The following is a 21,767-nucleotide window of genomic DNA, read 5'->3' on the forward strand; positions in this document are numbered from 1 at the left end:
AAAGTAGGGATAGGGAGGTACAGGGGCTGGCAGGGACTCCCCACCTAGGATGTCCTATGTTCTTCCTGCTGGGCTGAGGGGCACCTGTGACCCCAGCCTCCGGTGACCCCAGCTTCCCCTCCTCACCACGTGAGACTGACCAGCTTAGAGGTAAAAAAGGGTGGCAAGTTCCAGTAGGACCACAGGTCAGACTGCAAACTCTAGGGATCATTCAGGCAATCCCTCTGCCCAGGGACACTTCATAGTAATAGGCTATCAGGAGGGTGAAATCCAGCCAGGATCAGAGCTTCCCCACTGGCTCCGTCTTAGCACTAGCTTCAAGGGTCAACACGCCTATCAGCTTCCAGAGCAACGGATTTAGCTGAGGCACTAACCACTCGCTAGCATCCCCTGGCTGGCAGACCTTCTGGAGCAAGCGATCCTGTTTTCAGGAACCCCCTTCCAGACCATACGCTTGTTTTGTATCCTGGTTTGGGTGTCCACCAAAGCGAAGAGCCATCTTTCTCTGATCTATATCAGTGCTAAAATGACCTAAGGGTGGCTGTACCCCACACCAAACCAGCTCAGAAAATTAAATTCTGTTCTTAAACTTCCTATACCTTCAGGCACTGGCACGACCACATCTGGATGGAATGGCAGAAGTCAGAAAGCCAGCACAGCTGCTTGACAAAGATCCAGCAGAGCTGAGCCCCATGATGGCTGCCATGCTACCTTTGGTTCTCATCTCCACCTGTTGCATACTTGGGGCACTTTTAATATTTGCACAATTTGGGGATATTGGATTGATGGAAAATTCCTTATGAATCATTTATGCCTTCTCTCAGGAATGCTGTTCTAAGCTCACCCAGGAAAGTCCTGAACATGCTATTCCCCCACACACTTTGAGGGAGCTATCCTTATCTACTTGAAGGTCTTCCTTACACCTTGGAGGTTGTGACACATAAAGAAGCCAGAGGTTTCTTCATGAGGCTACGAGACATTTTTGAAACGTCTGTCCCTGTACATACACAGGAACAAAATATTCAAAACTAAGTAAACTCAAAAAGCTCAACAAGATTCGGTGGGCTAGAGGAATTGTCCGCAGTTGAGAGTACAAACCTCTTCCCACTGTACACTCAGACAATTACATGGCATACAACTCTGCCCCACAGAGACATTGATGAACAAAGTATGGAGTAGAAAGATGATAAAAGTATGAGGTGTCAGGACCTCCCTCTCTTAGAAGTTAGCTCATGTAGAGCCACTATAATGTCATATGACCAAGGAACAATAGGATGCCAGGATTAGACATATAGACAAATTCTATAAGGATATAAATGTGAATATTGATTGTATTATGTCAGAATTTGAATAATAACTGCAGCAGCTTTTGCCTGAGGATTTTTCCTGGGCACTCTGACCACTAAAAGTTAATAATACACTGCTTGGGACATGGCAAAATGCCCAGGGTGGTGAAGATTTTGTTTTGGTCTAGTGTCCTTGAAGTAACCAAAGCTACCATCATGAGAACAGGCTGTCATATGCCTCTAGATTCTCAAAAAATTGGGTTATGGGGTTAATGAGTAAGAATAATAACTCTGTTTATTAATGATGTCAAAACTTGAAGGAAAATGATTGGAAATGATAATTCTGTTCTCTCATAGTTTATTAATAATGACTAAAAGATGAGCAAAGGGAAGTGAAACACATGTCCAAAAACAAAAGTGATATGATCTATGTTTTGGAACATCATGAATGTATCCTTGCTAACTAAATTCTGTATAAATAAAGAAACACTCTGGCTGCCAGTCAGTCAGGCTGCAAGATTCTCCCGACCACCATGGCCTGGCTCACTTTCCTCCCCAGCCAACTCCTTACAACCCTCTACAGGATCCATCCACCACTGGGGATGGCTCCTGGCAAGGCACCCTTGAGGGGGGGTTAGAAAATTACCCTGACAAAACCAAATGTTCTTTCCATAAGCAGAATCTGACCCAGAAACTCCCAGACCGCAGCCAGCATGTCCTGCTCTGTTAGAGATGGATGGTACCCCCTCTCTGTCTCACCTGGACCAGAACATACTGGCATTCCCCAGGGAACAGGTACTTGAGTCCGTCGAAGGTGATGTAGTGGGCCATGCCAATGGCAGAGCAGGTGGCATCGCACACGTGGTTCGTGCAGTTCCACCTCCGGTCCCGGCAGACACTAGGAAAAGCAACCAAGCGTGACTGGTTTGCACCGTGGGTGCCAGGGGCTCAGCTGGGTCTTAGGGAACAAGGAGGCTGCGGGAGACCAGAAGACACCAGGCAGTCACCGAGGAGGCCTCAAGAAGCTGAGCATTTGCAGCCTGTGGAAGGAGCATATGGGCCTTAGAGGCCAAGCACAGGGTCCGCAGGAGAAAGGGAGGTCACACTGCTCTCTAGTTTCGAGGAGGAAAGAGAGGTACGGCGTAACGTGGGTGTCCAGGGTGAGCCAGGAAGCAGAAGAGAAGGTGGGGGCTCTCCAAACCATCTGCCATAGACTCACTAAAGTGTGGCCTCACCCTAAACATTACAGAGTGCCCGAGACTGGCCATAGGGCCACCGTATCACAGACAGACCGACAGAGATCTCAGCAGGGGCATTCTGAGACTGGAAAATAGAACGGGTGGGCGAGTCTGCCAGGAGCGGTTTCGTGTGTGTGGTTATGTGTTTATTTCTATACCAATTTGCCAGCCACATGTCCTACCCCTTGCTGCCCTTAACCAGAGCTGATCTCGGGAAGCCCACTCATGCGTCAGAGGTGGTGAGCTCAGACCTCAGGCGCTCATCCCCTCCCCCATCTCCATCCACAGGGGCCCCTGAGATTGTCTATAGCCCAGAGTGAAAGGTGGGGTGAGTGTAAGGGAGCCTGTGCAGGACAGCCAAAGGAGGCAGAAGGAACCACCACGGCCTCCTCACTCTCAGAACACTCGCGTGCAGTGCAGGGCCTGTGGGAAGAGATGGGCCTTGAGATTCGGCCTCAAGAACAAAATATATCCTTTGCACGATGGAACACCTGGAGATCGTCACGTTAAGCGAATTAAGCCAGACTCAGAAAGACAGTTATCATGTTTTCTCTCATATGCACGGTCTACATTTATTTAAAAGATACAAAAGAAGGGGGGCTATGTGGGGGAGGGGAAGGAACAGTAGGAGCAGGGAGAGGGACAAGAGAAGGTGACGCAGGAGAGTATATAAGCAGAGCACATTATATGCACGTGTGTAAATGTCAAAATGAAACCATTACCTTGTACAATTAATAACAATAAATTTTTAAAAAGAAGGAAGAAAGAGGGAGGGTTGAGGGGACCTTTTCAACAACCCTCCCTACAGCCTGGTCACTGTGAGCCTCTGTGGAAGAAAACTCTCCGAGAACAGAATTGCCTATCTGTAGGAAACAGGTGCATGGCTGAGGCCGTGATGGGAAGGTGCATTTCACAGATGGGGAAACAGAGGCGGAGCAAGGAAAAGAGCAGGAAGGTTCCCCAGGGTGTGAGGACAAGTGCCAAAGTCCTGTGTCCCACACACCCGCATGCCACCTTGATGGCTGGTCCCCACGGCGTACCCAGAGCCTCACCAGGTGTTGCAGCCGATCTTCACTGTATCTCCTGGGGCATACTCGTGGCCCTGGTGGAAGCAGGGGCACCGCTCCAAGGCCACACACTTGTTTTCATGACGGACCTACGGGTAAAGAACTCCAGTGATTCGTGTCTCCAGGGCCACAGGAACTGATACCCATCACTGCTGACGAAGCATTGTGGAGCTCAAGCCTGCCAGGAGCCCAGCATGAAGAGAGGGAGTGAGGCAGAGCAACCCCTGCGGCCCGCTAGCCAGGGCAGGGGTCAACACCAGGCTGGCGCTGGCAGGCACTGGCGCCTTCTACACCGTGTCTCCCTGTCAATCAAAGACACAACTGCTTCTGACCTCCTAGGTGACATAACTTGGGGCACGTTTGCAAAAAGATTTTAGAAACCCATGTCAGAAGTCCTGGGAGCGCATATCCCAGACCCAGCCACGACACGCAAAGGATGTCTCCAGAGGACACGGGAGTTACGGATGGAGACTAAAGAAGTGTTTACCAATGAACTCAAAGAGAAAAAAATAAAGTCAAGTATTCAGAGGCAGGCAAATGATGCCATTCTTAAGCGATTCCTGGGAGCCGGTTTGCTGTGGTGTGGGAGAGAGTCCTTCACAGGACTCTTTAATGAGGTGAGCAATGCCTATGTAAGCCATTAGTTTTTAAAATGGGGAGGAAAACTCTAGACATATGAAGTCCCAATTTCACGTGTATGTAATACAGACTTTGTTGTTAACCAGAGCTAGAAGGAAGTAGGGAGGTTGCCTCTAGGTAGTGAGCTGTGAGATAAATTTTTCTTTTTAGTTTTATTTTTTTTCAACAATGTTTCTTGATGAGTATATGTCATATTTATAATTTTAAAATAGATCTCATGTTTGATGAGAATTAATAAGCATTTAGTACCCTGGAGGAGAGGCTGAAGACAGGGCAGAGGAGACATATCAAAGTCTGGCTAAAAGCATGTCCAAGACATGCGCATCAGGTGATCCTCCTCCTAAGGTCACCTCTTCCAGCCCTGATGCTCTGACAGCTATCTACAGAGGGTAGATAGCTGTCTCTCTCTCCCTCCTCACCCCCTCGGGAAGTGACTCCAGAGCATGCTGCACTTCCTGGGTCGTCTAGAGACAAGTGGGTGGAGAAAGAAACCAGACCTGCTGACTTGGTGGACTGAAGAAGCACTGCCAAGCCCACCCTGACCCCACCATGATCCACTACCACCTCAACCAAGAAGCAGCCTTGGATACCTGCCCTGGGCGGACCTCACCTGGGATGCGATACAATGTACTTTGATCATACCTTCTCCCCCGTCACCCTCTCTTGTCCCTTGGGACCACCTAGGTGAAGGCTCCCAGCTGCTGGGCTCCAAAACTACCTAGCTAACAGGGAGAGGTACCTGGTCTAGATGACTCTCACTCCAGTGATCTGGTGAACTTCCCCTGCAAGCTTGAGTTCCTAGACCTTCACATTAAACTAAGTCCTGGGAATATGTGTATGCAAAGGATTTCCACATCAGAATCATAGGTTAAAATTGTGTGTGCACACATATGTGTACCAAGAGATAGAAAGAATACTATTCTCCACTTAGCACCATATCTGTCAGCCTCAGGAGGTGTCCCCAAGTCCCATGCATGTCCTCTAAATGATGGGGCATCATTATTGGTCCAAAGACCTAGGAATATCCCAGCCCACTGTGTCCTTGGTAGTGCTTAAGCCTGGGACCACAGTTCTTAGAATACAAGGAGCTTAGGAGATCAGCAGAGAAGGCAGCGGGTTGGTAGGAGCAAGGAGGGGGGTGCAAAGTCTCTCTTCAGAGCCTTCCAAGGTTCACAGTAAAGGTTCCTGCCCACAGCCTCCAAACTTTGTCAGGTTAAATTTCAGTCTGAAGTCTGCCACCTAGTGGCTACCATAAGAATGGCTGACCCATGCTTACTCCTACAGTTAGTGGAGGTGAGTAACAAGCCTTTGTGGGAAGGGAATCATAGAGCCCTGCTCACATGGTGTCTCACCTCTGCGGGACATGCTCTGCACGGCACCTGCAAGTAGGCTTGAGGAGGGCTTCCCAGGCCTCCTTGTGTGCATCCTGGCAGTGCTCACCTCTCAGTCCAGGATCTCTCTGCTCCCACTTCATCTAGGTGGGTCCATGTGCCCAGCCCTCCTCCAGTGTACATAACACTCAAATCCAGCTCTGTGATAAGACAGCACCGCCACCACTGTGCTAGTGAACCCTCCTCCTCTGACTTCTCACTGGCCGTGCACACTCTCCTCTCTGCCCTGGCTTGTGTTAGTAAAACCACGTCACTAACTGGCAGGCTGCAGCATCAAGATCGGGGCTCAGTGTTCCATAGGATGGAGCCGGTGAGGAGGCAAACCATGACCAAAAAGGAGAGGAGGAGGGTTTCCAGGCACTGGTGAAAACTTCCTGACTGGAGAGAGATGATATATAAGAGCCTGGTCAAAAGCACCCTGAGAACCCCAAAGCCTTAAAGAAACCCTGGCAACTGAGAACCACAAAGACAAAGGAGGAAGCAGGGCATGGGGAGGGGGACTGGCCAGGAAGTGGGCAAGCCAGGTAAACAGCCCATAACTGAGCTGTGCAGCAAGTCATGGCTTGACATGAAGGCATCCGTCTCTGTCCAGCATGTCCTTTGAGAATTCTACAGTGGTACTGAGATAAGATTTATGAAACCTGTAGAAGACTTCAGAAAGTGTGGCAGGAATTACCACCCCCACCTCCAACAGGTTATCAACTTGCGATTGTTCAATAAGCATTGTCCAAGCTGAAAACATCGTCCTCAGTCAGTTCCAAGAACAATCATGAGGCAAGGAAAAAAAAATTTGCTTTGCCACCCTTCTCTGGAAATCCCCCTTACTCATCACCATAGGTGACACCACACAGACCTGTCTCCCAAATGCTACCTTCACCCATCCCCCATGACTCTACTCGATCAGGATTCACAGCTGAGTGTAGCTGGAGTCAAACACATGATGGTCAGGAGGAAGGCAATCTGATCAGATTACTCACACTAACACGTAAATGACTCTTCCTATCATGCTGTAGGCTTTGTTAAAGGTCTGGCTCATGGACCAAAATGAGCATATGCCCATCATATGTCAGTGAGTCTGGTTGGGTGACAAGTTGTGAACAGAGGAAGTATTTTTTGACAGAGATGGGTTTTCTTGGATCTTATCAACATTTACAACCTGACACAGCACTCACCTAACATGCACAAGGGCCCATAAAAACTCTGGTGCCCCCAAAATGAAGCTCACTCTAGATGGGACCTGTATGTTGGATCTAGTTTTAAAAAGAACTATCTATGTCTTTCAGTCCATCCAAGGATCAGGAGTGTGATCATCCTTCACAGCAGCAGGACATCACTAGTACCTGCAGACCAGGGTACCAGTCTGAAAGGTGTAGCTGCCAGGTTTCAAAGGATAAATCACCATCTCTCAGACAACATGCTACACTTTCCTCAGAGGCCTAAATATCTGCAAGCCGGTGTCCCTGCCTGAGGCTTGGGGGACCAGGGGGGTTGAAGGGTCCTGGTTCTGCCCTAGGCTCTTACTAAGAGCCACGCTGTGGCTGGAGGAGACAGCAGGGCCATGGGTTGTGCTCTGCTGCTGACTAGTGGCAAAATTTGGTAATATCCTAACGTAAAGAAGTGGCTGCGCCAGGCAAAAAGTTCAGGAGCATTTTCCAACTAAACTAAAGGGCTGAGCCTGGGCTACCTTGTAAGTTCCAGGCCAGCCTGCACGACAGAATGAAGCCTGTCTTAAAACTTCAAAACAATCAATAAAAGACTTGGGAAGCCCTGACCACCATCCATGTTTTTATCTCCATGACCTGACTATGACACCACCTACAAAGGACAGTGAGCATCTGTCATCTCTAACCTTCCCTCCAAATCCTTCTAGCCCAGTTTTACAGGTCAGGAAACGAAGGTCCCTGTAAGGAGACCCTGGGAGCAGCTGCAGGGGCTGACAGTCTGCTGCGGCCTGTGGGTACAACAGAAGGCTTTGCTCTGAGCAGGGGCCAGGCCGGGGACGCTGGCAAAGAGAAGGCCTCCCTCCTTGCCTCCCACATCTTCAAATGAGTGTTTCTAGGCTTAGAGGGGACATGGACATTTCCTTAAAGTAGGAAACATGGTTTTTAGATGAAGACAATGACCACTCAGAGAGAGGCCAGGGCCAGAGATGACCTGGGACAAGGAGAATGCAGAAACAGGCTGCAATGTCATGTCTGTCACATGTGATGAAAACTGGCTGGAGACTGTACTTGTGGGCTTTTTTTTTTCCATGTTTGTTTGTTTGGGATGTTGTTTGGTTTTTGTTGTTGGAATGCTTGGAGGTGAACCCAGGGCCTTGCTTGCACTGACTTATATCCTGTGGTGGTTGAATGAGAAAAGCCACCATAGGTTCATCATTTTAATGCCTAGTCCCCAGTTGGTGGGGCTATTTGGGAGAATTAGGAGGTGTGGCCTTGTTGGAGGAGGGATGTCACTGGGGGTGGGCTCTGAGGTCTCAAAAGCCCACGCCATTCTTAGTTAGCTCTTCCTCTCTGCCTGCTACCTGCAGATAAGGATGTGAGTTCTCAGTTACTGCTCCAGCACCACGCCTGCCCGCCTGCTGCTATGCCCCCCACGATGGTCACGGACTCAAACCCCGGAACTGTAACCCCAAATAAACTCTTTCTTCAACAAGTTGTCTTGGCCATGGTGTCTTATATCACAGCAACAGAACAGGAACTAAGACACACTCCCAACACCTATCACTACTTCTCTGCTGTCTTGTCGTTCCGATAACCCATTTTCACTGTTTTCACGAAAGCATTAGTCCACAGCAGACTGGAAATGGAAGAAAACAGACCTTCCACCATCCCTCGAGTGGCCGAGATGAGGAGGTAACCCATGTGGTTTCTGAGACCAAGCCTCAGTTATATACAAACACCACACTCACGGCTCTTACGACAATTCTGTGAATTTTCTAGCTTTTTTTGAGACAGGATCTCTAAACCAGTTTGGCTTTCAACTTCACAAGTACCCAAGGATGACTCTGAACTCCTGACTCTATTGTCTCTACCACAGGCATGTACCACCCCCACCCACTTCATGCTGGGGATTGAACCCATGGCCTCTTGCAAGCTAGAAAAGCACTCTCCTAACTGTTCCATCCACAACCCCCCATCTTGTTATTTAAAAGTGTTTTTGCATGTATCTCCCTTGCACCCACAGCCGTCCAAATGAGGAAGGCAGCTGAGGACATTACAGAGGAGGCCTCTGGGATTCAGATAAAGACTGAACAACTACACAAGAGTGTGGGGTCAGAGGGTGGCGGAGGTGCTAGCTGGGTTTTCTTTCTGTTCTCAGCAGATCTGTCTCCATCAGAAAGTGACTTGCAGCCCCCTTGCAAGTCTTCAGAATGCAGAATCCTTGGCCCCTTGCTCAAACCCTTGGTACCATGCCATAGCCCCCCCTCATCCCACAGAGCACAGGGAAACAGCCCTGGTATGAGGTCTACACCATCAGAAGCACCCAGGCAAGATGTTCCCAGCTCCCTTTCCTTTGTGCTGTGGCCAGGAACACATGGCAGGTGCTGCAGCCAGCTCACTGTGCACACTTCATAAATTACACGGGTTTCTCTGCTCTGCCAAATCTGGCCCCGGCTATCGGCGCATCAGGCAGCATTGTAATGAAGCAGTTGTGAAAATAACCTAACCTCTATGGACAGAAGCTTTTGCAAGGGGCCTCAGTTACAAGCATTTCTAAGAATGTGTCGCAGGGGTTTCTGGATGAGAATGGAGTGCCTGGCAAAATGTCTGCATCCTAGATCTGAGGTCATGCTCCCCACCCACGATTGGGGGTCTAATGTAATTGTTGTAGTTATTAATATTTAATACTACCTGGATGCTTCCCTATGCACTCGAGTGCGAGTGAACACACACACACACACACACACACACACACACACACACACACACGCACGCACGCACGCACGCACTTTGTTTGAAGAAGTCTTGACCCAACTTGACATGATGGAGTGTCCCTGTAGTTCTAGCAACTCAGGAGGCTGAGGCAGAAGGGTTGCTTAAGCTCAGTAGTTCAAAGCCAGCCTGGGCAACAAAATGAGGCATTATCTCAAATATTTTTTTTAATTTAACATAAAGATAAATGAAACAGTTCCTGACGCTGCTATAATCTCAAAGTCCCTTTTCTTGCCTGCGGTTTCTCTCAGGTCAAGATTTCCCCTCCAAAAACACCATGGGAACAACAGTACCTGTAAAGCCACAAGACACTCACAGTGAGACCTTATCTCTGGGGCTCTTACTCCCTGCCTGTTGCTCAGACCTGAGGCTGAGTTCCCTCCTCTTGTAGCCCACTGGTCATTCTTCTCTTACAGTGTGAACCACACTGTCCAGTGTAAGGGCCAGTCTCCAAGATGGTTCCAGAAGCCTCAGGGGAGAAGGCAGCAGGGAACACCTTCGAGAGAAGTACTAGAGCTCTCCATTTGGGAGAGGGGGCTAGAAAGGGAGTAGAGAACAGGCCCTCTGTCCTGCGTTCACCTCGGTGCCCAGCTTTCCTGAGGACACAGAATACATTCTGGTTTCCATGACAGAAGACCCACAGCTCTGTCAGGCAGTGTCCTAGGCATCATCCATGCATACTCAAGCCACCCCACTCACTTCCATGCTGGCCTTCTCAGCTCTGTCTCAATCCCTCACTACATATTTCGTGTATGGGAAAGGGAAGTCAGAGCAGCATAGAGACAGGGTACATTTGAAAAAGAAAAGTCCAGAAACTGCATTCTTCAAAGTGATGATAATAATATATGCATGATATATTCGATATAAAACTGACCTAATAGTAGCAGGAAGGAGGTTGGAAGGCTTGGGCATGCTCCAGCCCTTGCCACCATTCTAGAAGACACACAGAGGAGCCAGGTGGCCACAAACAAGCATTAGACCTTGTGTGTCCTTCAGGGACATTTGCAGCCCCAGAACCAGAATCATGGGACACACGGGGCTAGCCAAGACCTCACAAGTCATTTTATGGAGCCAGAAAACAAAGCTTGAGTGTAGGGAAGCCACAGTTTGCTTGTGATGTGGCAAGGACAGTTTCTTGATTGTGTTTTTATTGTCAACTTGACACAATCTCAAGTCACCTAGGAAGAGGAAACAATCAGACTGACATGTGGGCATATCTGGAAGGCATCATCTTGGCTGATAACTGATGTCAGAGGGCCCAGCCCACTGTGGGTGATACCATCATAGGCAGGAGGGTCTGAGTTACACACAAAATTAGCTAAGCCTGAGCCAGAGAGAAGGGGGCAGTGAGTAGAGTTCCTCTGCTGTTTCTGCCCGAATTCCCGCCCTGACTCCCCTCTGACCTTAAAGCGGAAGGTGAAATAAACCTTTTCCTCCCAAAGTTGCTTTGGTCATGGTGTTTATCACAGCGACAGAAAGCCAACTAGAACAGACTTAAAGAGGAAGTTACAGACAAGTATATGTAAATCATACACAGCTATGTGTGGGTCCTTCCGCCCCTGCAGTATGGATGGAATGTTACCTTTGGGGAAATTCTAGTAGAAGTGCCTGTTTAGACCCTAAGCATTTTCTATAAATAGTTTCTTTGCTTCCTAGGGCAGTTCTGTGAGCCACAATCTTCTCTGTATGTGTCCATCAGGATCAACCCCAGATATTCTACTCCCCAATCTCTCCCTGGATTTGGTGGTTGAATCTGCCCTCATCCCCATCCCTGCGTCTTCCTCTCTCTGGCTCCACAGCCTCTTCATTCACCTCTGCCTGCAAGGAAATGGATGGGAAGGTGTTCCTTCACCATGCAGAGGCTCACCATGCCCGGGGGACAGAGGCAGCCAGACACACAGCCCGGGCTCATGCACTCCAGGTCATAATTCTGGCAAGTCTTGGCACACTCCAGCCCTTGAGCCCGGGGGTTGTCAGCAGGACACACCAGCTTGACCATGGGTGGCCGACAGGACAGACTCCTTTTGCCTTGAGAAAGGAAAAAAAGTTGTGAGACAAGCCGTGGCAAACCACCCTTCTGTCCTGTCCTTAGCTCACAGGTACCATCACTCACTTGAAAGACTCAGAGCTGCCCGCCCTCCAAGACCTGACACGGCCCAGCCTACAGTGCACTCTAGCACTGAGCCAGGGTCTCCATGGGAGACCAGGGCTGCAACCTTATCCATCTCGATGCTTTGAGCCAAGCTGGTGTCGGCTCTACCGACCCCAGACGTCACCTGATGGCTTTCGTCTCACATCCCTCTTGACTCCGCTCTCCCAGTTTGCACTGAACCAAGATGCATTGTGGAACTTCCAGACTCAGGCTGGAGAAGACATGGATGAAGGTACTAAAATGGAGCATGGTGGTACCCAATAGGAACACTTAGGAAAGAGTTACAACTCTTGGGCTTTTGCTCCAAGGCCAGCCTCTCTGTAAAGGCGGCGGCATCATGGTGTGCCGTCACTGACACACCTCACTCTCCCTCCCTGTTTTTCCACTGTACATTTCACAGATTTGCCTCTGATCTAGAAATGAGAACCCGGCCACCTGTCTCCCTTTGTGTCTTGTCTTCAAACAGTACGGCAACTGTTGAGAGCCTCAAACTGGACTGGCCTGAAGCCCTCTTCTTTCAGATCCGTCTGACAAGCATCCAAGGAGGTTCCCTCATCAGCGTGCCCACAGGAAACAAGCCATTGAAGAACAAGAACAATGGGCACCATTTCCCAGCGAGCCCATCAACTACCCCCAGATGCTCGCTGCACCCAGACTACCACAGGCAAACAGATCGCACTGATTCCGACAGCTCAGTCTTCTCCTTCCACACAGTAAAATGCTGTGCCTCAGTCACGTGAGTTTACATGTGTAAAGATATGTCTGAAATGCGCTCACACAAACAAAGGAGTCAAGGGATGCTGGGCAGAGCCAGACCCGTTTGAAGACCTGCCCACATCAGACAGTGCAGCCAGCTCTCTCTCCCCCGACTCATGGCAAAGAGTCTAGACAGAAGGGAAGGGAAAAGCCTTTTGGGGCTGCAGTACTCACTGCGGTGAGAGGGGGCGCTGCTGAGGACGATGTCTGGCAACAGGCTTCCCGGGGCGCCACTCGTGGTACAGTGCATGAAGCCATCTTCACAGTAACTGCAGAGAAGACACCCCACCTTTTGCTAGAGTTTTCTACAGTCATCGCCCTTTTCCTCATCACCCACCCACCCTGCTCACTCTGCTCCTCCCAGCGGGGCTTCAGAGCCATAACTCTAGGAATTCTGACCCACCAATGCCACCAGTGACCATCAGGCCACCAAGTCCAGTGGGTCCCTTCAGGTTCTTTTCCTATGTGATGCCCCTTGGAACACCACCATCACTGGGCTACTCCATCCTCTTAGAGAACTAAAACAATCTCCATTGTATTTCCCCACTTCGCTGGCTGCTCCTTCTCAGCCTCAACTGTGGCCCACACCTCCCCTTTCCCCGGACATCCCAAGCTTTCTTTCCTTCCTCTATACTGCCCTTCACACTCTACCTCTCATTACAAAAATGACTCGTGTACTTCCAGCAGTGGCTCGCTTCGAGCCTCGGACCTGTATATACAAATGTCTCCTTTATAGCTAGCTCCCTTAGTGTCTCAAAGACACTGCAGGCACCGTGTGTCCGCACCAGACCCCAGGTTTCTTCCCAGGCTGATCTGTGAGTTGGTATCCCCGCCCACCCAATGTGACTGCCTTTCAGAACCCAGGCTTCATCCCAACACTGCTGTCTCACCCTCTACATCAGCTCTACCACCACCCAGGACTCTGCCTCTGACGTTTGCTTCAATTCCTACAAGCTTGCTACTTCTGCTGCCAGTAGATGAGACGCCATTCCCTCTGCTTGAGCCATGCGAGTGTCTCCCAACTGTCCCTGCATCTGTTCTCACCACCCCCCCAAAATACTCCTCTTAGAAGCCAAATATCAAACCTGAACCATGATTGTGCCCTTGCCTGAAAGCCCTCAGGAGTTTCCCTTCAACAGACTCCTGAGGGCAAATCCACGTGATCTGATTCCTGCCTTCCTCCCTCTTCTCCAGCTTAGTGGCCGTCTGTGAATCTTAAGGTGCACTGCTCTCTTTAAACCCAAGGGCTCTTGCACACCATTTCCCCAGAACTAAGGTCACTCCTACCCAAGACATGTAAGTGTACACACACACAGACATACATTTACACACACAAGCATACACATGAGCACACAAACACACACATAAATACACACAAAGCAATTTTTTTTTAAGTTTCTGCACAGCAAAGAGTTAACTGAGTAATCCCTACTGAGCAGGAGACAAGCTTTACCAGACACACATCTGACAGAGTATGTAAAGAACCCTAAGACATTAAACAATAAATGAACACACATTGAAACATAAGAAACAAATGGGCCAAGAACACACAAACAGATCTCAAAAGAAACACAAACATTCAGGAAACACATGAAAAAAATATTCAACCTCTTTAGCCACAAGGGAAATATAAATCCAAACTGCCCTGAGATCCCATCTCACTCCAGACAGCGTGGCAATGATGGTGAAGCCAGGCAGGTGTCTCAGACAGATAGTCCTGGCACCTGAGAAACTGACACATGAGGACAGCCATGAGCTACAGGCGACCTGGGCCTACAAACTGAGCTCCAAGCCATCCTGAGCCACAAAGTAAAGCCCTGTCCCCAAAAGGCCAAAAGAAAAACAAGCATAGTGAAGAAGTGGAGGAAAAAGAAAGTCTTTCACACTGTTGGTGGAGATGTAAATTAACACAGCCACTGTGGAAATAATCATAGAGGCTCCTCCAGAAACTTCACAGTCCAATGACCATGGTCCAGTGGTACCAACCCTGCCCTACATCTCTAAAGTCAGCATTCAATAGAAGTGCACACAGCTACACAGTGCTTTCCATAACAGCCAAGTTATGGCATCGGCCCAGGTGCATCAGTGGATGAACAGGTAAAGAAAGGTAGGATACACACATAATGAAATATCATTCAGCCATGAAGGAGAATCAATTCATATCGTCTGCAGGAAAATGGATGGAACTGGAGGTGATTGGGTTAAGTGAAATAATCTCCGGCTCAGAAAGATGAGCAAAGCATGCTTGCTCTCATGTGTGCCATCTAGAAAGAAGACATAGCAGAAAGGGGACTGCTAGGGAAGAACAGGATGACTGGGGGAGAGGAAAAAAAAAAAAAAAAAAAAAAAAAAAAAAAAAAAAAAAAAAAAAAAAAAAAAAAAAAAAAAAAAAAAAACTGCGAAGAACAGGATGACTGGGGGAGAGGGAAAGGGAAGTAAGAAGAAGATGTGTGTGTTCAAAGTATAGAATGTGCACACATGAAAATGTCACAGGCAGGCTCGGGACTTAGCACAATTAATACGCACAAAACACTCCAAGAAACTACAAAACATTGCTGAGAAATCTGAAGACCTAAGTAAGTGGACACCCTTTGCATATGAGTCAGAAGGCATAACGATAGGATGACAAGACTCTGCGAGTGGCCTACAGATTGAAGGCATCCAAACCAAATCCCAACGGCAGTTTCTACAGAAACTAAGACTAGAGTCTATGCGGCACTTCAAAGCACCCTGAACAGCAAAACAATCTCGACAAAGAAGAAAGCTGGAGCAGCCAGTTTCTGGTTCCAAACCTATTGCAAAGCTACAGTAATTACAACAGTGTGGACTGGCAGATGGACAGGTATACAGACCAGCTAAAATAAACAGCTCAGAAGTCAGCCGTCGCCTAGACGGTCAATTGAATTTCTACACCAGTGCCAAGACATGGGAAAGAGTACATGCAGTGCCGGGAAACTGGAGTTCCGTCCGGGAAAGAATGAAGCTGGACTCTAACCTTACACCATATACAAAACATGAGCGCCAAATGGATCAAAGATCTAAACATTAGCAAAGTCTTAGAAGGGATCATTGGGGTAAATATTCATGACTTGGGATTTGGCACTGATTTCCTGGCTATAATACAGAACCATAAGGAATAAATTAAAAGAACAGATAAATTGATTATATCAAAATTAAAATATTTTCTGCACCAAAAGGCACTAACAACAGAATGGAAAGAAAAAAAAAGTCACAGAATGGGAGGAAACATTTGCAAGTCATATATCCAGAATAACAAAGGTCTTCAATAACTCAATAACAAAATAAACTATCCAATTCAAAACTGGCTGAAAGATTCAAGTAGATTCATAAAAAAAAATCTACAAATAGCCAGTGGATACATGTAACGCTATTCAAGGTCCTTAATCATTGAAGAAATGCAAATCAAAAGCACAATGAGATACTACATCATACCTAGGAAGGTAACTATTAGAACAGGGGAAGCTTGGGAGATGTCTCAGTGGGTGAAGTGGCCTGCTATATAAGCCTACATTTGAAACCCCAGAACCCACGTAAAGCCAGACACAGTAGCACACCTGTAATCCCAATGCACCCATGGAGAGACTGTGAGAGAAGATAGAAGAATCCCCAGAAGCTCGCTGTCCAGCTAGTCTGGCATACGCAAAGTAGCAAACCTCAAGAGACTCTGTTTCCAATAAGATGGAAGGAGAGGACTGTCACACAAGACTGACCTCTGACCTTCACACATGTGCTCTAACACAGATGCCCCTGAACTCTCACACACACACCATATATATATAGAGAGAGAGACAGAAAGAGGGGGGAGGAAGAAGAAGAGGAAGGAGGAATAGGAGGTAGAGGAAGAGGAGGAGGAGAGACAGAAAATAAGAGATGCCGGGGAGTTTGTAAAGAAATGATTACCCTGGTCCATTGCTGGTGGGGACTTCAGTGCCGCAGCCTCAGTGGAACAATAGTTTGGTAGTTCTTTAAAATGTAAATAGAATTACTATATGATCCAGCTGTCATGGGTATATACCACCCCCAAATCTGAAAGCACACTCAGACACTTAAGCACCAATGTTCATGGCAGCACTGTTCACAACAGCCAAGAGGCACAAGCAGCCAAGTGTCTACCAACAGACAAATGGGTAAGCAAAGGGGAACATGCATACACAGTGGGATACCATTCAGTCATTAAAGGAACGGGTTTGTATATACACAGCAACAAGAGTGATCCTGGAAAACATTAACGTAAGTGAAATAAGCCAGACACAAAGAAAAGGATGCGTGTTGGATGCCTCCACTCATGAGATATCTCAAGTAACCACATTCATAATGGAAAAAGTCAAGCGGCTATTTAGGCTGGGAATAATGGACACAGTTTCTTTCCAGAACATACAAGTTCTAGAGATAGATGGGGAGAGTTGGTTGCACAATGTGTGAACGTACTTAGTGCCACTAAGGGAGGATGTATGATGGCAAAGTTCATGTCTCTTTAAAATGTTTCCACTGTCGTGCATCTGTGTGTGTATGCATGCGATCCACGTATGTGGACACACTTGTGCGGGTGCATGTGCCTATGTGTGTGCATGTGTGGAGGCCCGAGGTTGATGTGCGGACACATCCTTGATTGCTCTTCTTACCCACTGAGGCAACATTTCTCAGTCGAGAGCTCTTCCCCACGGCTGGTCTTTTCTAGCTAATTTGGTCTGGAGATCCCCTCTCTGAGCCATGAGCTGTAATTACAGGTCGTGCCTACTCAGCATTTCCACGGGGCCCGGGGATCCCAAGCCCGGTCCTTACGCTCCCACAGCAAACACTGCAACTGCTGAGCCTCCTTCCCAGCACATCGTTTCACGTCTTTCCTAGCATAATTTAAAAAGGGGGGGGGCAGTTGCTGAGGGGAGAAGCAAGCCGTACTTGTCCGACAGTGTTGTTCTCCAGAGGGAAACACTTGGAAAGCATTGCCAGGCAATCCTTTGATGGGGCTAAGGCTAAAAGATCCAGCCCACAGCAGGGGTTGTGACCATGTGCCTTCTGTGTCCCCGGGATCCACCTCCACAAAGCCAAGCAGCCATGGATGGAAAACATTCAGGAGAAAATGAATTTTGTCAGCGTTACACATGGCAGGCCTTGTTCCCTGCACTGCCTGGGCAGAGGGACAAGCAGTCACAGCACTTGTCACACTGTAGGTACTGAGCGCCATCTAGAGATGACTTACGTACACAGGAGGATGTACCTGGGCCATATGCAGAGCTGCCTTTCAGGTGAAGGGTTCTAGCATCTATGGATTTGGGTACCTGAGGGGGCCAAAGCCAAGCCCCTGTTTCTCCTTCCATTTCTGTGACACCGCACTTCCTGGTTCTGCCCTTTCTGCTCATCTTCCATCCCTGCTGTCTCCTGGAATCCTCCTCCTCCTCCCTCTGACCAGTCCCCGCACTCTAGACTTGGTCCTCTCCTGCTCTCTGGTCCATATCTCCTACTGACTCCCATTACTATCAGTGCTACAGGGGTTCTCGAATTCCATCCCCCTAAGTTAAGCTATGGGGTTCACTCATCCACCCCATGTCCTCTTGGAGACTCGGTCAGTGAGGCCAGCATCCGCTGCACTTCAGGGAGCACTCTTACCACCTGCCATCACTGTCCTTGAGGCAGTCAGGTTCAGAGTCCTGAGCACCCACAGTGCCGTCTGCTGTCCTACAGCACCTGCTGGTCTAGGCATCTCTCCAGAGTCTGGCTTGGGGTCCCTGCTCTCTATCCCCTATGACTGCTTGCTCTAAGACCTAACAGTCTTCACATCAATACTGTCAACATTTCCCCACATTCTCCAGAACCCACTCCCTGAAGCTACACTTTCTCTTCTTTGTTCTCTGTTCGAAACCCGTCCCAGCCTGCTGCAAAAGAATCATCAGTCCTCCTGCGTATTTTAACAGTCCCTGACCCTGATCCCACCCTGACTCCAGGAGAGTCATCTGTGGATAGGATTAGTGCCCAGCTCATGGGCAGTGGGTTAGCCTCAAGAGACCAGAAGAGTTACTAGGAAAAAAAAAAGTGAAAAGTGAAGCTACTTCATGTACTGTACATGTCTCACACATGCCATGAGACCCTCTCCAGATGCAGATACTCAAGCCTGGACATTTCTTTCAGCCTCCAGAACCAGAATCCAAAAGAAACTTCTTATTCTATGAAAGACCCAGTCTCTAGCATTTAGTTAAAGCAACTCCAAACACATTAACGGGCAAAGCACTGAGCAAAGCTGCTGTGCCATAATTTTCTCATCCAAGTGCCTGTGGACACTAGAAAGAATCTGAGGGGAGGGGACGGGGACACCTCCATTTTCCATTCTAGAAAAGGGGAAGTGGGCCTGGCATATGAGAGTGGATAGCAAAGCTGAAGAATTCCCAAAGTTGGCATGGAGAGGTCATTGTTTACATATGGACACTGAAGACCTGCGAGGACCCCTCTATGTCCACTTGGTATGCAAGTCTGGACAAGCCATTTCCCTTTGAGGCCTCAGTTTACCCATCCATGTTTTTAAAAAAGGATTTGAAAAGCCATTTTCCTGTCCAGTTCTGCCACCAAGGAAGTCCTCACTGTCCTCCCAGGCATTCAGCCTCATAGCCTGGCTGGCTAGCTGGCTGGCTGGCTGGCTGGCTGCACTTACCACATGATATGATGGTCTGAGAAGATGTCTGCAGGCTGGAAGAGCTCACCATCATAGTAACAGGGACACTGGGCCTTGGGCACACAGTCCCCTCTTTCATCCTGGTAGAGCCCTGGTGGGCAGAAGCAGCCCTCAAGACAGACGTCATTGCATTCCTCATCCGGGTAGGAGAGGGAGCGGCAGGTCAGGTTGCAGGAATTCCCACACTGCAGGTACACCTGGCCCTGTGGGCAGCCCAGCGCTGGAGACAGGGGATGGAGGAAAGCATCAGATATGATATTGTACCTTGGAGCTGTGAGCACTGCTGTATCTGTATGGTCATAACCATCCCTTCCCACTCTGAGCAAAAGTATATCTTCAGGCGCAAAAATGTACATCCAAATTACGGGTACACACATTTTCTCTCTTTACCCAGAGAGAGCGCGGGCTTTCCTTACCTGAGAATTCTCCAAGTGCAGAACACTAAAGTCCTGGCGAATTTAAATATCCAAAAGAACTGGGAGTGGAGGGCGGGAGCATCTCCACCGTGAGAACAATAGTGGCTACAGTCTCGGAGCACCTCGCTGCTGCGTTAGTTCCCATCACCCCCTTCGTGGACTCTTACCCACAGAAACCAACACTCGAGCTGAGAGGCTTAAGGATCTGGCCTCTCTGGGAGAAGAAATAAGATCTGAGCCCAACTCTCTGCCTCCCTAAAGCTAATGTTCTTGCCCATCACACTTCAGGAAGGGAACAGTCCCGTTGAGCACAGGCACACTACAAGCAGGGGCACGTATACACTACCCCCAGCAAAGTGGGCAGCCTCTGTCTGCTCACCGCCCTCACCACCACCCCTGGTGCCAGAGCATTCACAGAGAAATGAGAAATACCTTATGGCTATGTAGAACAAAATGCTAAGGCAGCTAGAGAATGGGCTCTGTGCCCCATGTCCGCAGGTTCAAATCACAGCTCCACCACTAGTTAGCATGGAACTCTGAGCACCATCCTCAACAGAATGTGGCGATAGTATCTGTTGGGTCTTTGTGGGGGTTAGATGAGCCAACCTGTCACAGATGTTCACTGCTATTGTCATTGTGTCATTGGAAGGGAGTCCCAGGCCAGCTCAGCAGGCTCAAGATGGGAGTCATGTCCTAGAGAAAGAGCTCGGCCTCAGAAGACCTGACCCTCCCTTCCTGCACTGTGGCCATCATGAACCTGTAGTCTAATGAACACACTGATGATAAAAGTCTCTAGTGGAAGGTGAGAAGAACAGAGAGGTGATGGGTGCCCTTTGCCCTTGCCTGTGGTTGCTGTACAGGAAATAAGAGCTGTGCTCTGGGCACAGCCCTCCAAGGACAACAGAACCTTCCTTCTCTGTGACAATCCCTTTCTCCGGCACCACAGACAGAACATCCCATAGGAGCTGTTAGAGTCATCCCTGGCTGTGAACTTCTGAAGAGACCCTGAGCCTCTCCTGTCTACCATCACCTCAGATTTGTATCTTAAGTTAACTGGGAAGGCAGTAGATTTCCTAGTCACGTGAGTCACCGACTTGCTTTCTTCTGGAGGAGTGGAGAGGCTGGGCCTCTGGATGAATGTACAGAGCAAAGACAGGGTGAGATTGGGGCGCGCTAGCCCACAAAGGCAGCAATTCCCCTCAGTCCACCTCATGTGCAATAACAAGGGCACTTTTCATGTGGGGAGGAGCCGCTGGAGTCCAGGGCTCCCCTCCCCACCGGCAGAGGTCTCCAGAGCTGGCATCCAGGCTCGAGGAGTTTCTCCTCAAACCTTCTTTCTTCAGGAAACCATGCACACCTCAGGTCAGCAGAGATGTATGGATATGTCAGGGCTGTGTGAGGCTCAGAGACACTGATAAAAAGACTTGGACCTTGCCTTCAGGGAGCCCATGTCTCCCCCAAAAGAAACAGACATTTTAAATGTGGGTGCTGCTCCTGGGTCTCTTTGGGGCATCACACAAAAGCAGCTGCATGGCATGTCCCTGTTCCTCAATTGTCCCCACGTGACATTCTTCTGAAAGGAGGGAGTGGTTTGGGAGCTCTGTTCCTTTCTCAAGAAGAAAAAAAGAGGTCAGGGACCAGGAGGCAGTAAACCTAGGCTCCTCTGAGTGAGGAAAGGCAGAGGCTGGAACCCAAGGGACTGGCCCACTCTCCTTGGGCTCAGAGAAGCAAGCCAAGACCATCAGTCACATAAAGTCACAGGGACAGGTCCCTCTTGTCCCTAAACATCTGCTTCCTGCCAGCCAGCACCTGCAGCTGTCTCAGGAAGACTCAGGAGCCATTTAACTGAGTCACTCTGATTACTGCAACATCAGCCAGCTCATCGCCCACGCTCTCTTCTGTGGAGGTGAAGAACAACTGCTCCTAAGAGATGAAAGAATGTTCCCGAAGGCTCTTGGCCTTCAGGGAGAATGTCCCACATTAACACAGCCTTCTGATGCCATTGAATTGCACAGAGCTAGTGCAGAATTCCAAACACTGGTGGGCAACAGAAGCATATTCATAAACAGTACACCACTGACTGGGTCCCCGCAGCTAGAAGGCAGACACGAAGAAGGGAACGCAAGTCCTGAGCCCTCCAGTGAAGGACTCGGGGTCACAGGGCTGCTAGACCACAGGTGGACTTCCAGAAAAGCTTAGGCT

At 48.9% G+C, this 21,767-nt stretch overlaps 1 protein-coding gene across 1 annotated transcript in view; it reads right to left on the reverse strand.

The window, feature by feature from the left end:
• The window catches only part of Vwf (von Willebrand factor), a 137,184-nt gene that overhangs the window by 60,068 nt on the left and 55,349 nt on the right, over window positions 1-21,767 (reverse strand). The window contains 5 exon segments of the mRNA XM_028892286.2: window positions 2,046-2,184; window positions 3,577-3,680; window positions 11,424-11,584; window positions 12,639-12,733; window positions 19,129-19,369. Coding sequence (XP_028748119.1) covers window positions 2,046-2,184; window positions 3,577-3,680; window positions 11,424-11,584; window positions 12,639-12,733; window positions 19,129-19,369 — 740 coding nt within the window.

Source organism: Peromyscus leucopus, chromosome 3 (assembly GCF_004664715.2).
Source record: "Peromyscus leucopus breed LL Stock chromosome 3, UCI_PerLeu_2.1, whole genome shotgun sequence".
NCBI classification, from domain to species: domain Eukaryota; kingdom Metazoa; phylum Chordata; class Mammalia; order Rodentia; family Cricetidae; genus Peromyscus; species Peromyscus leucopus.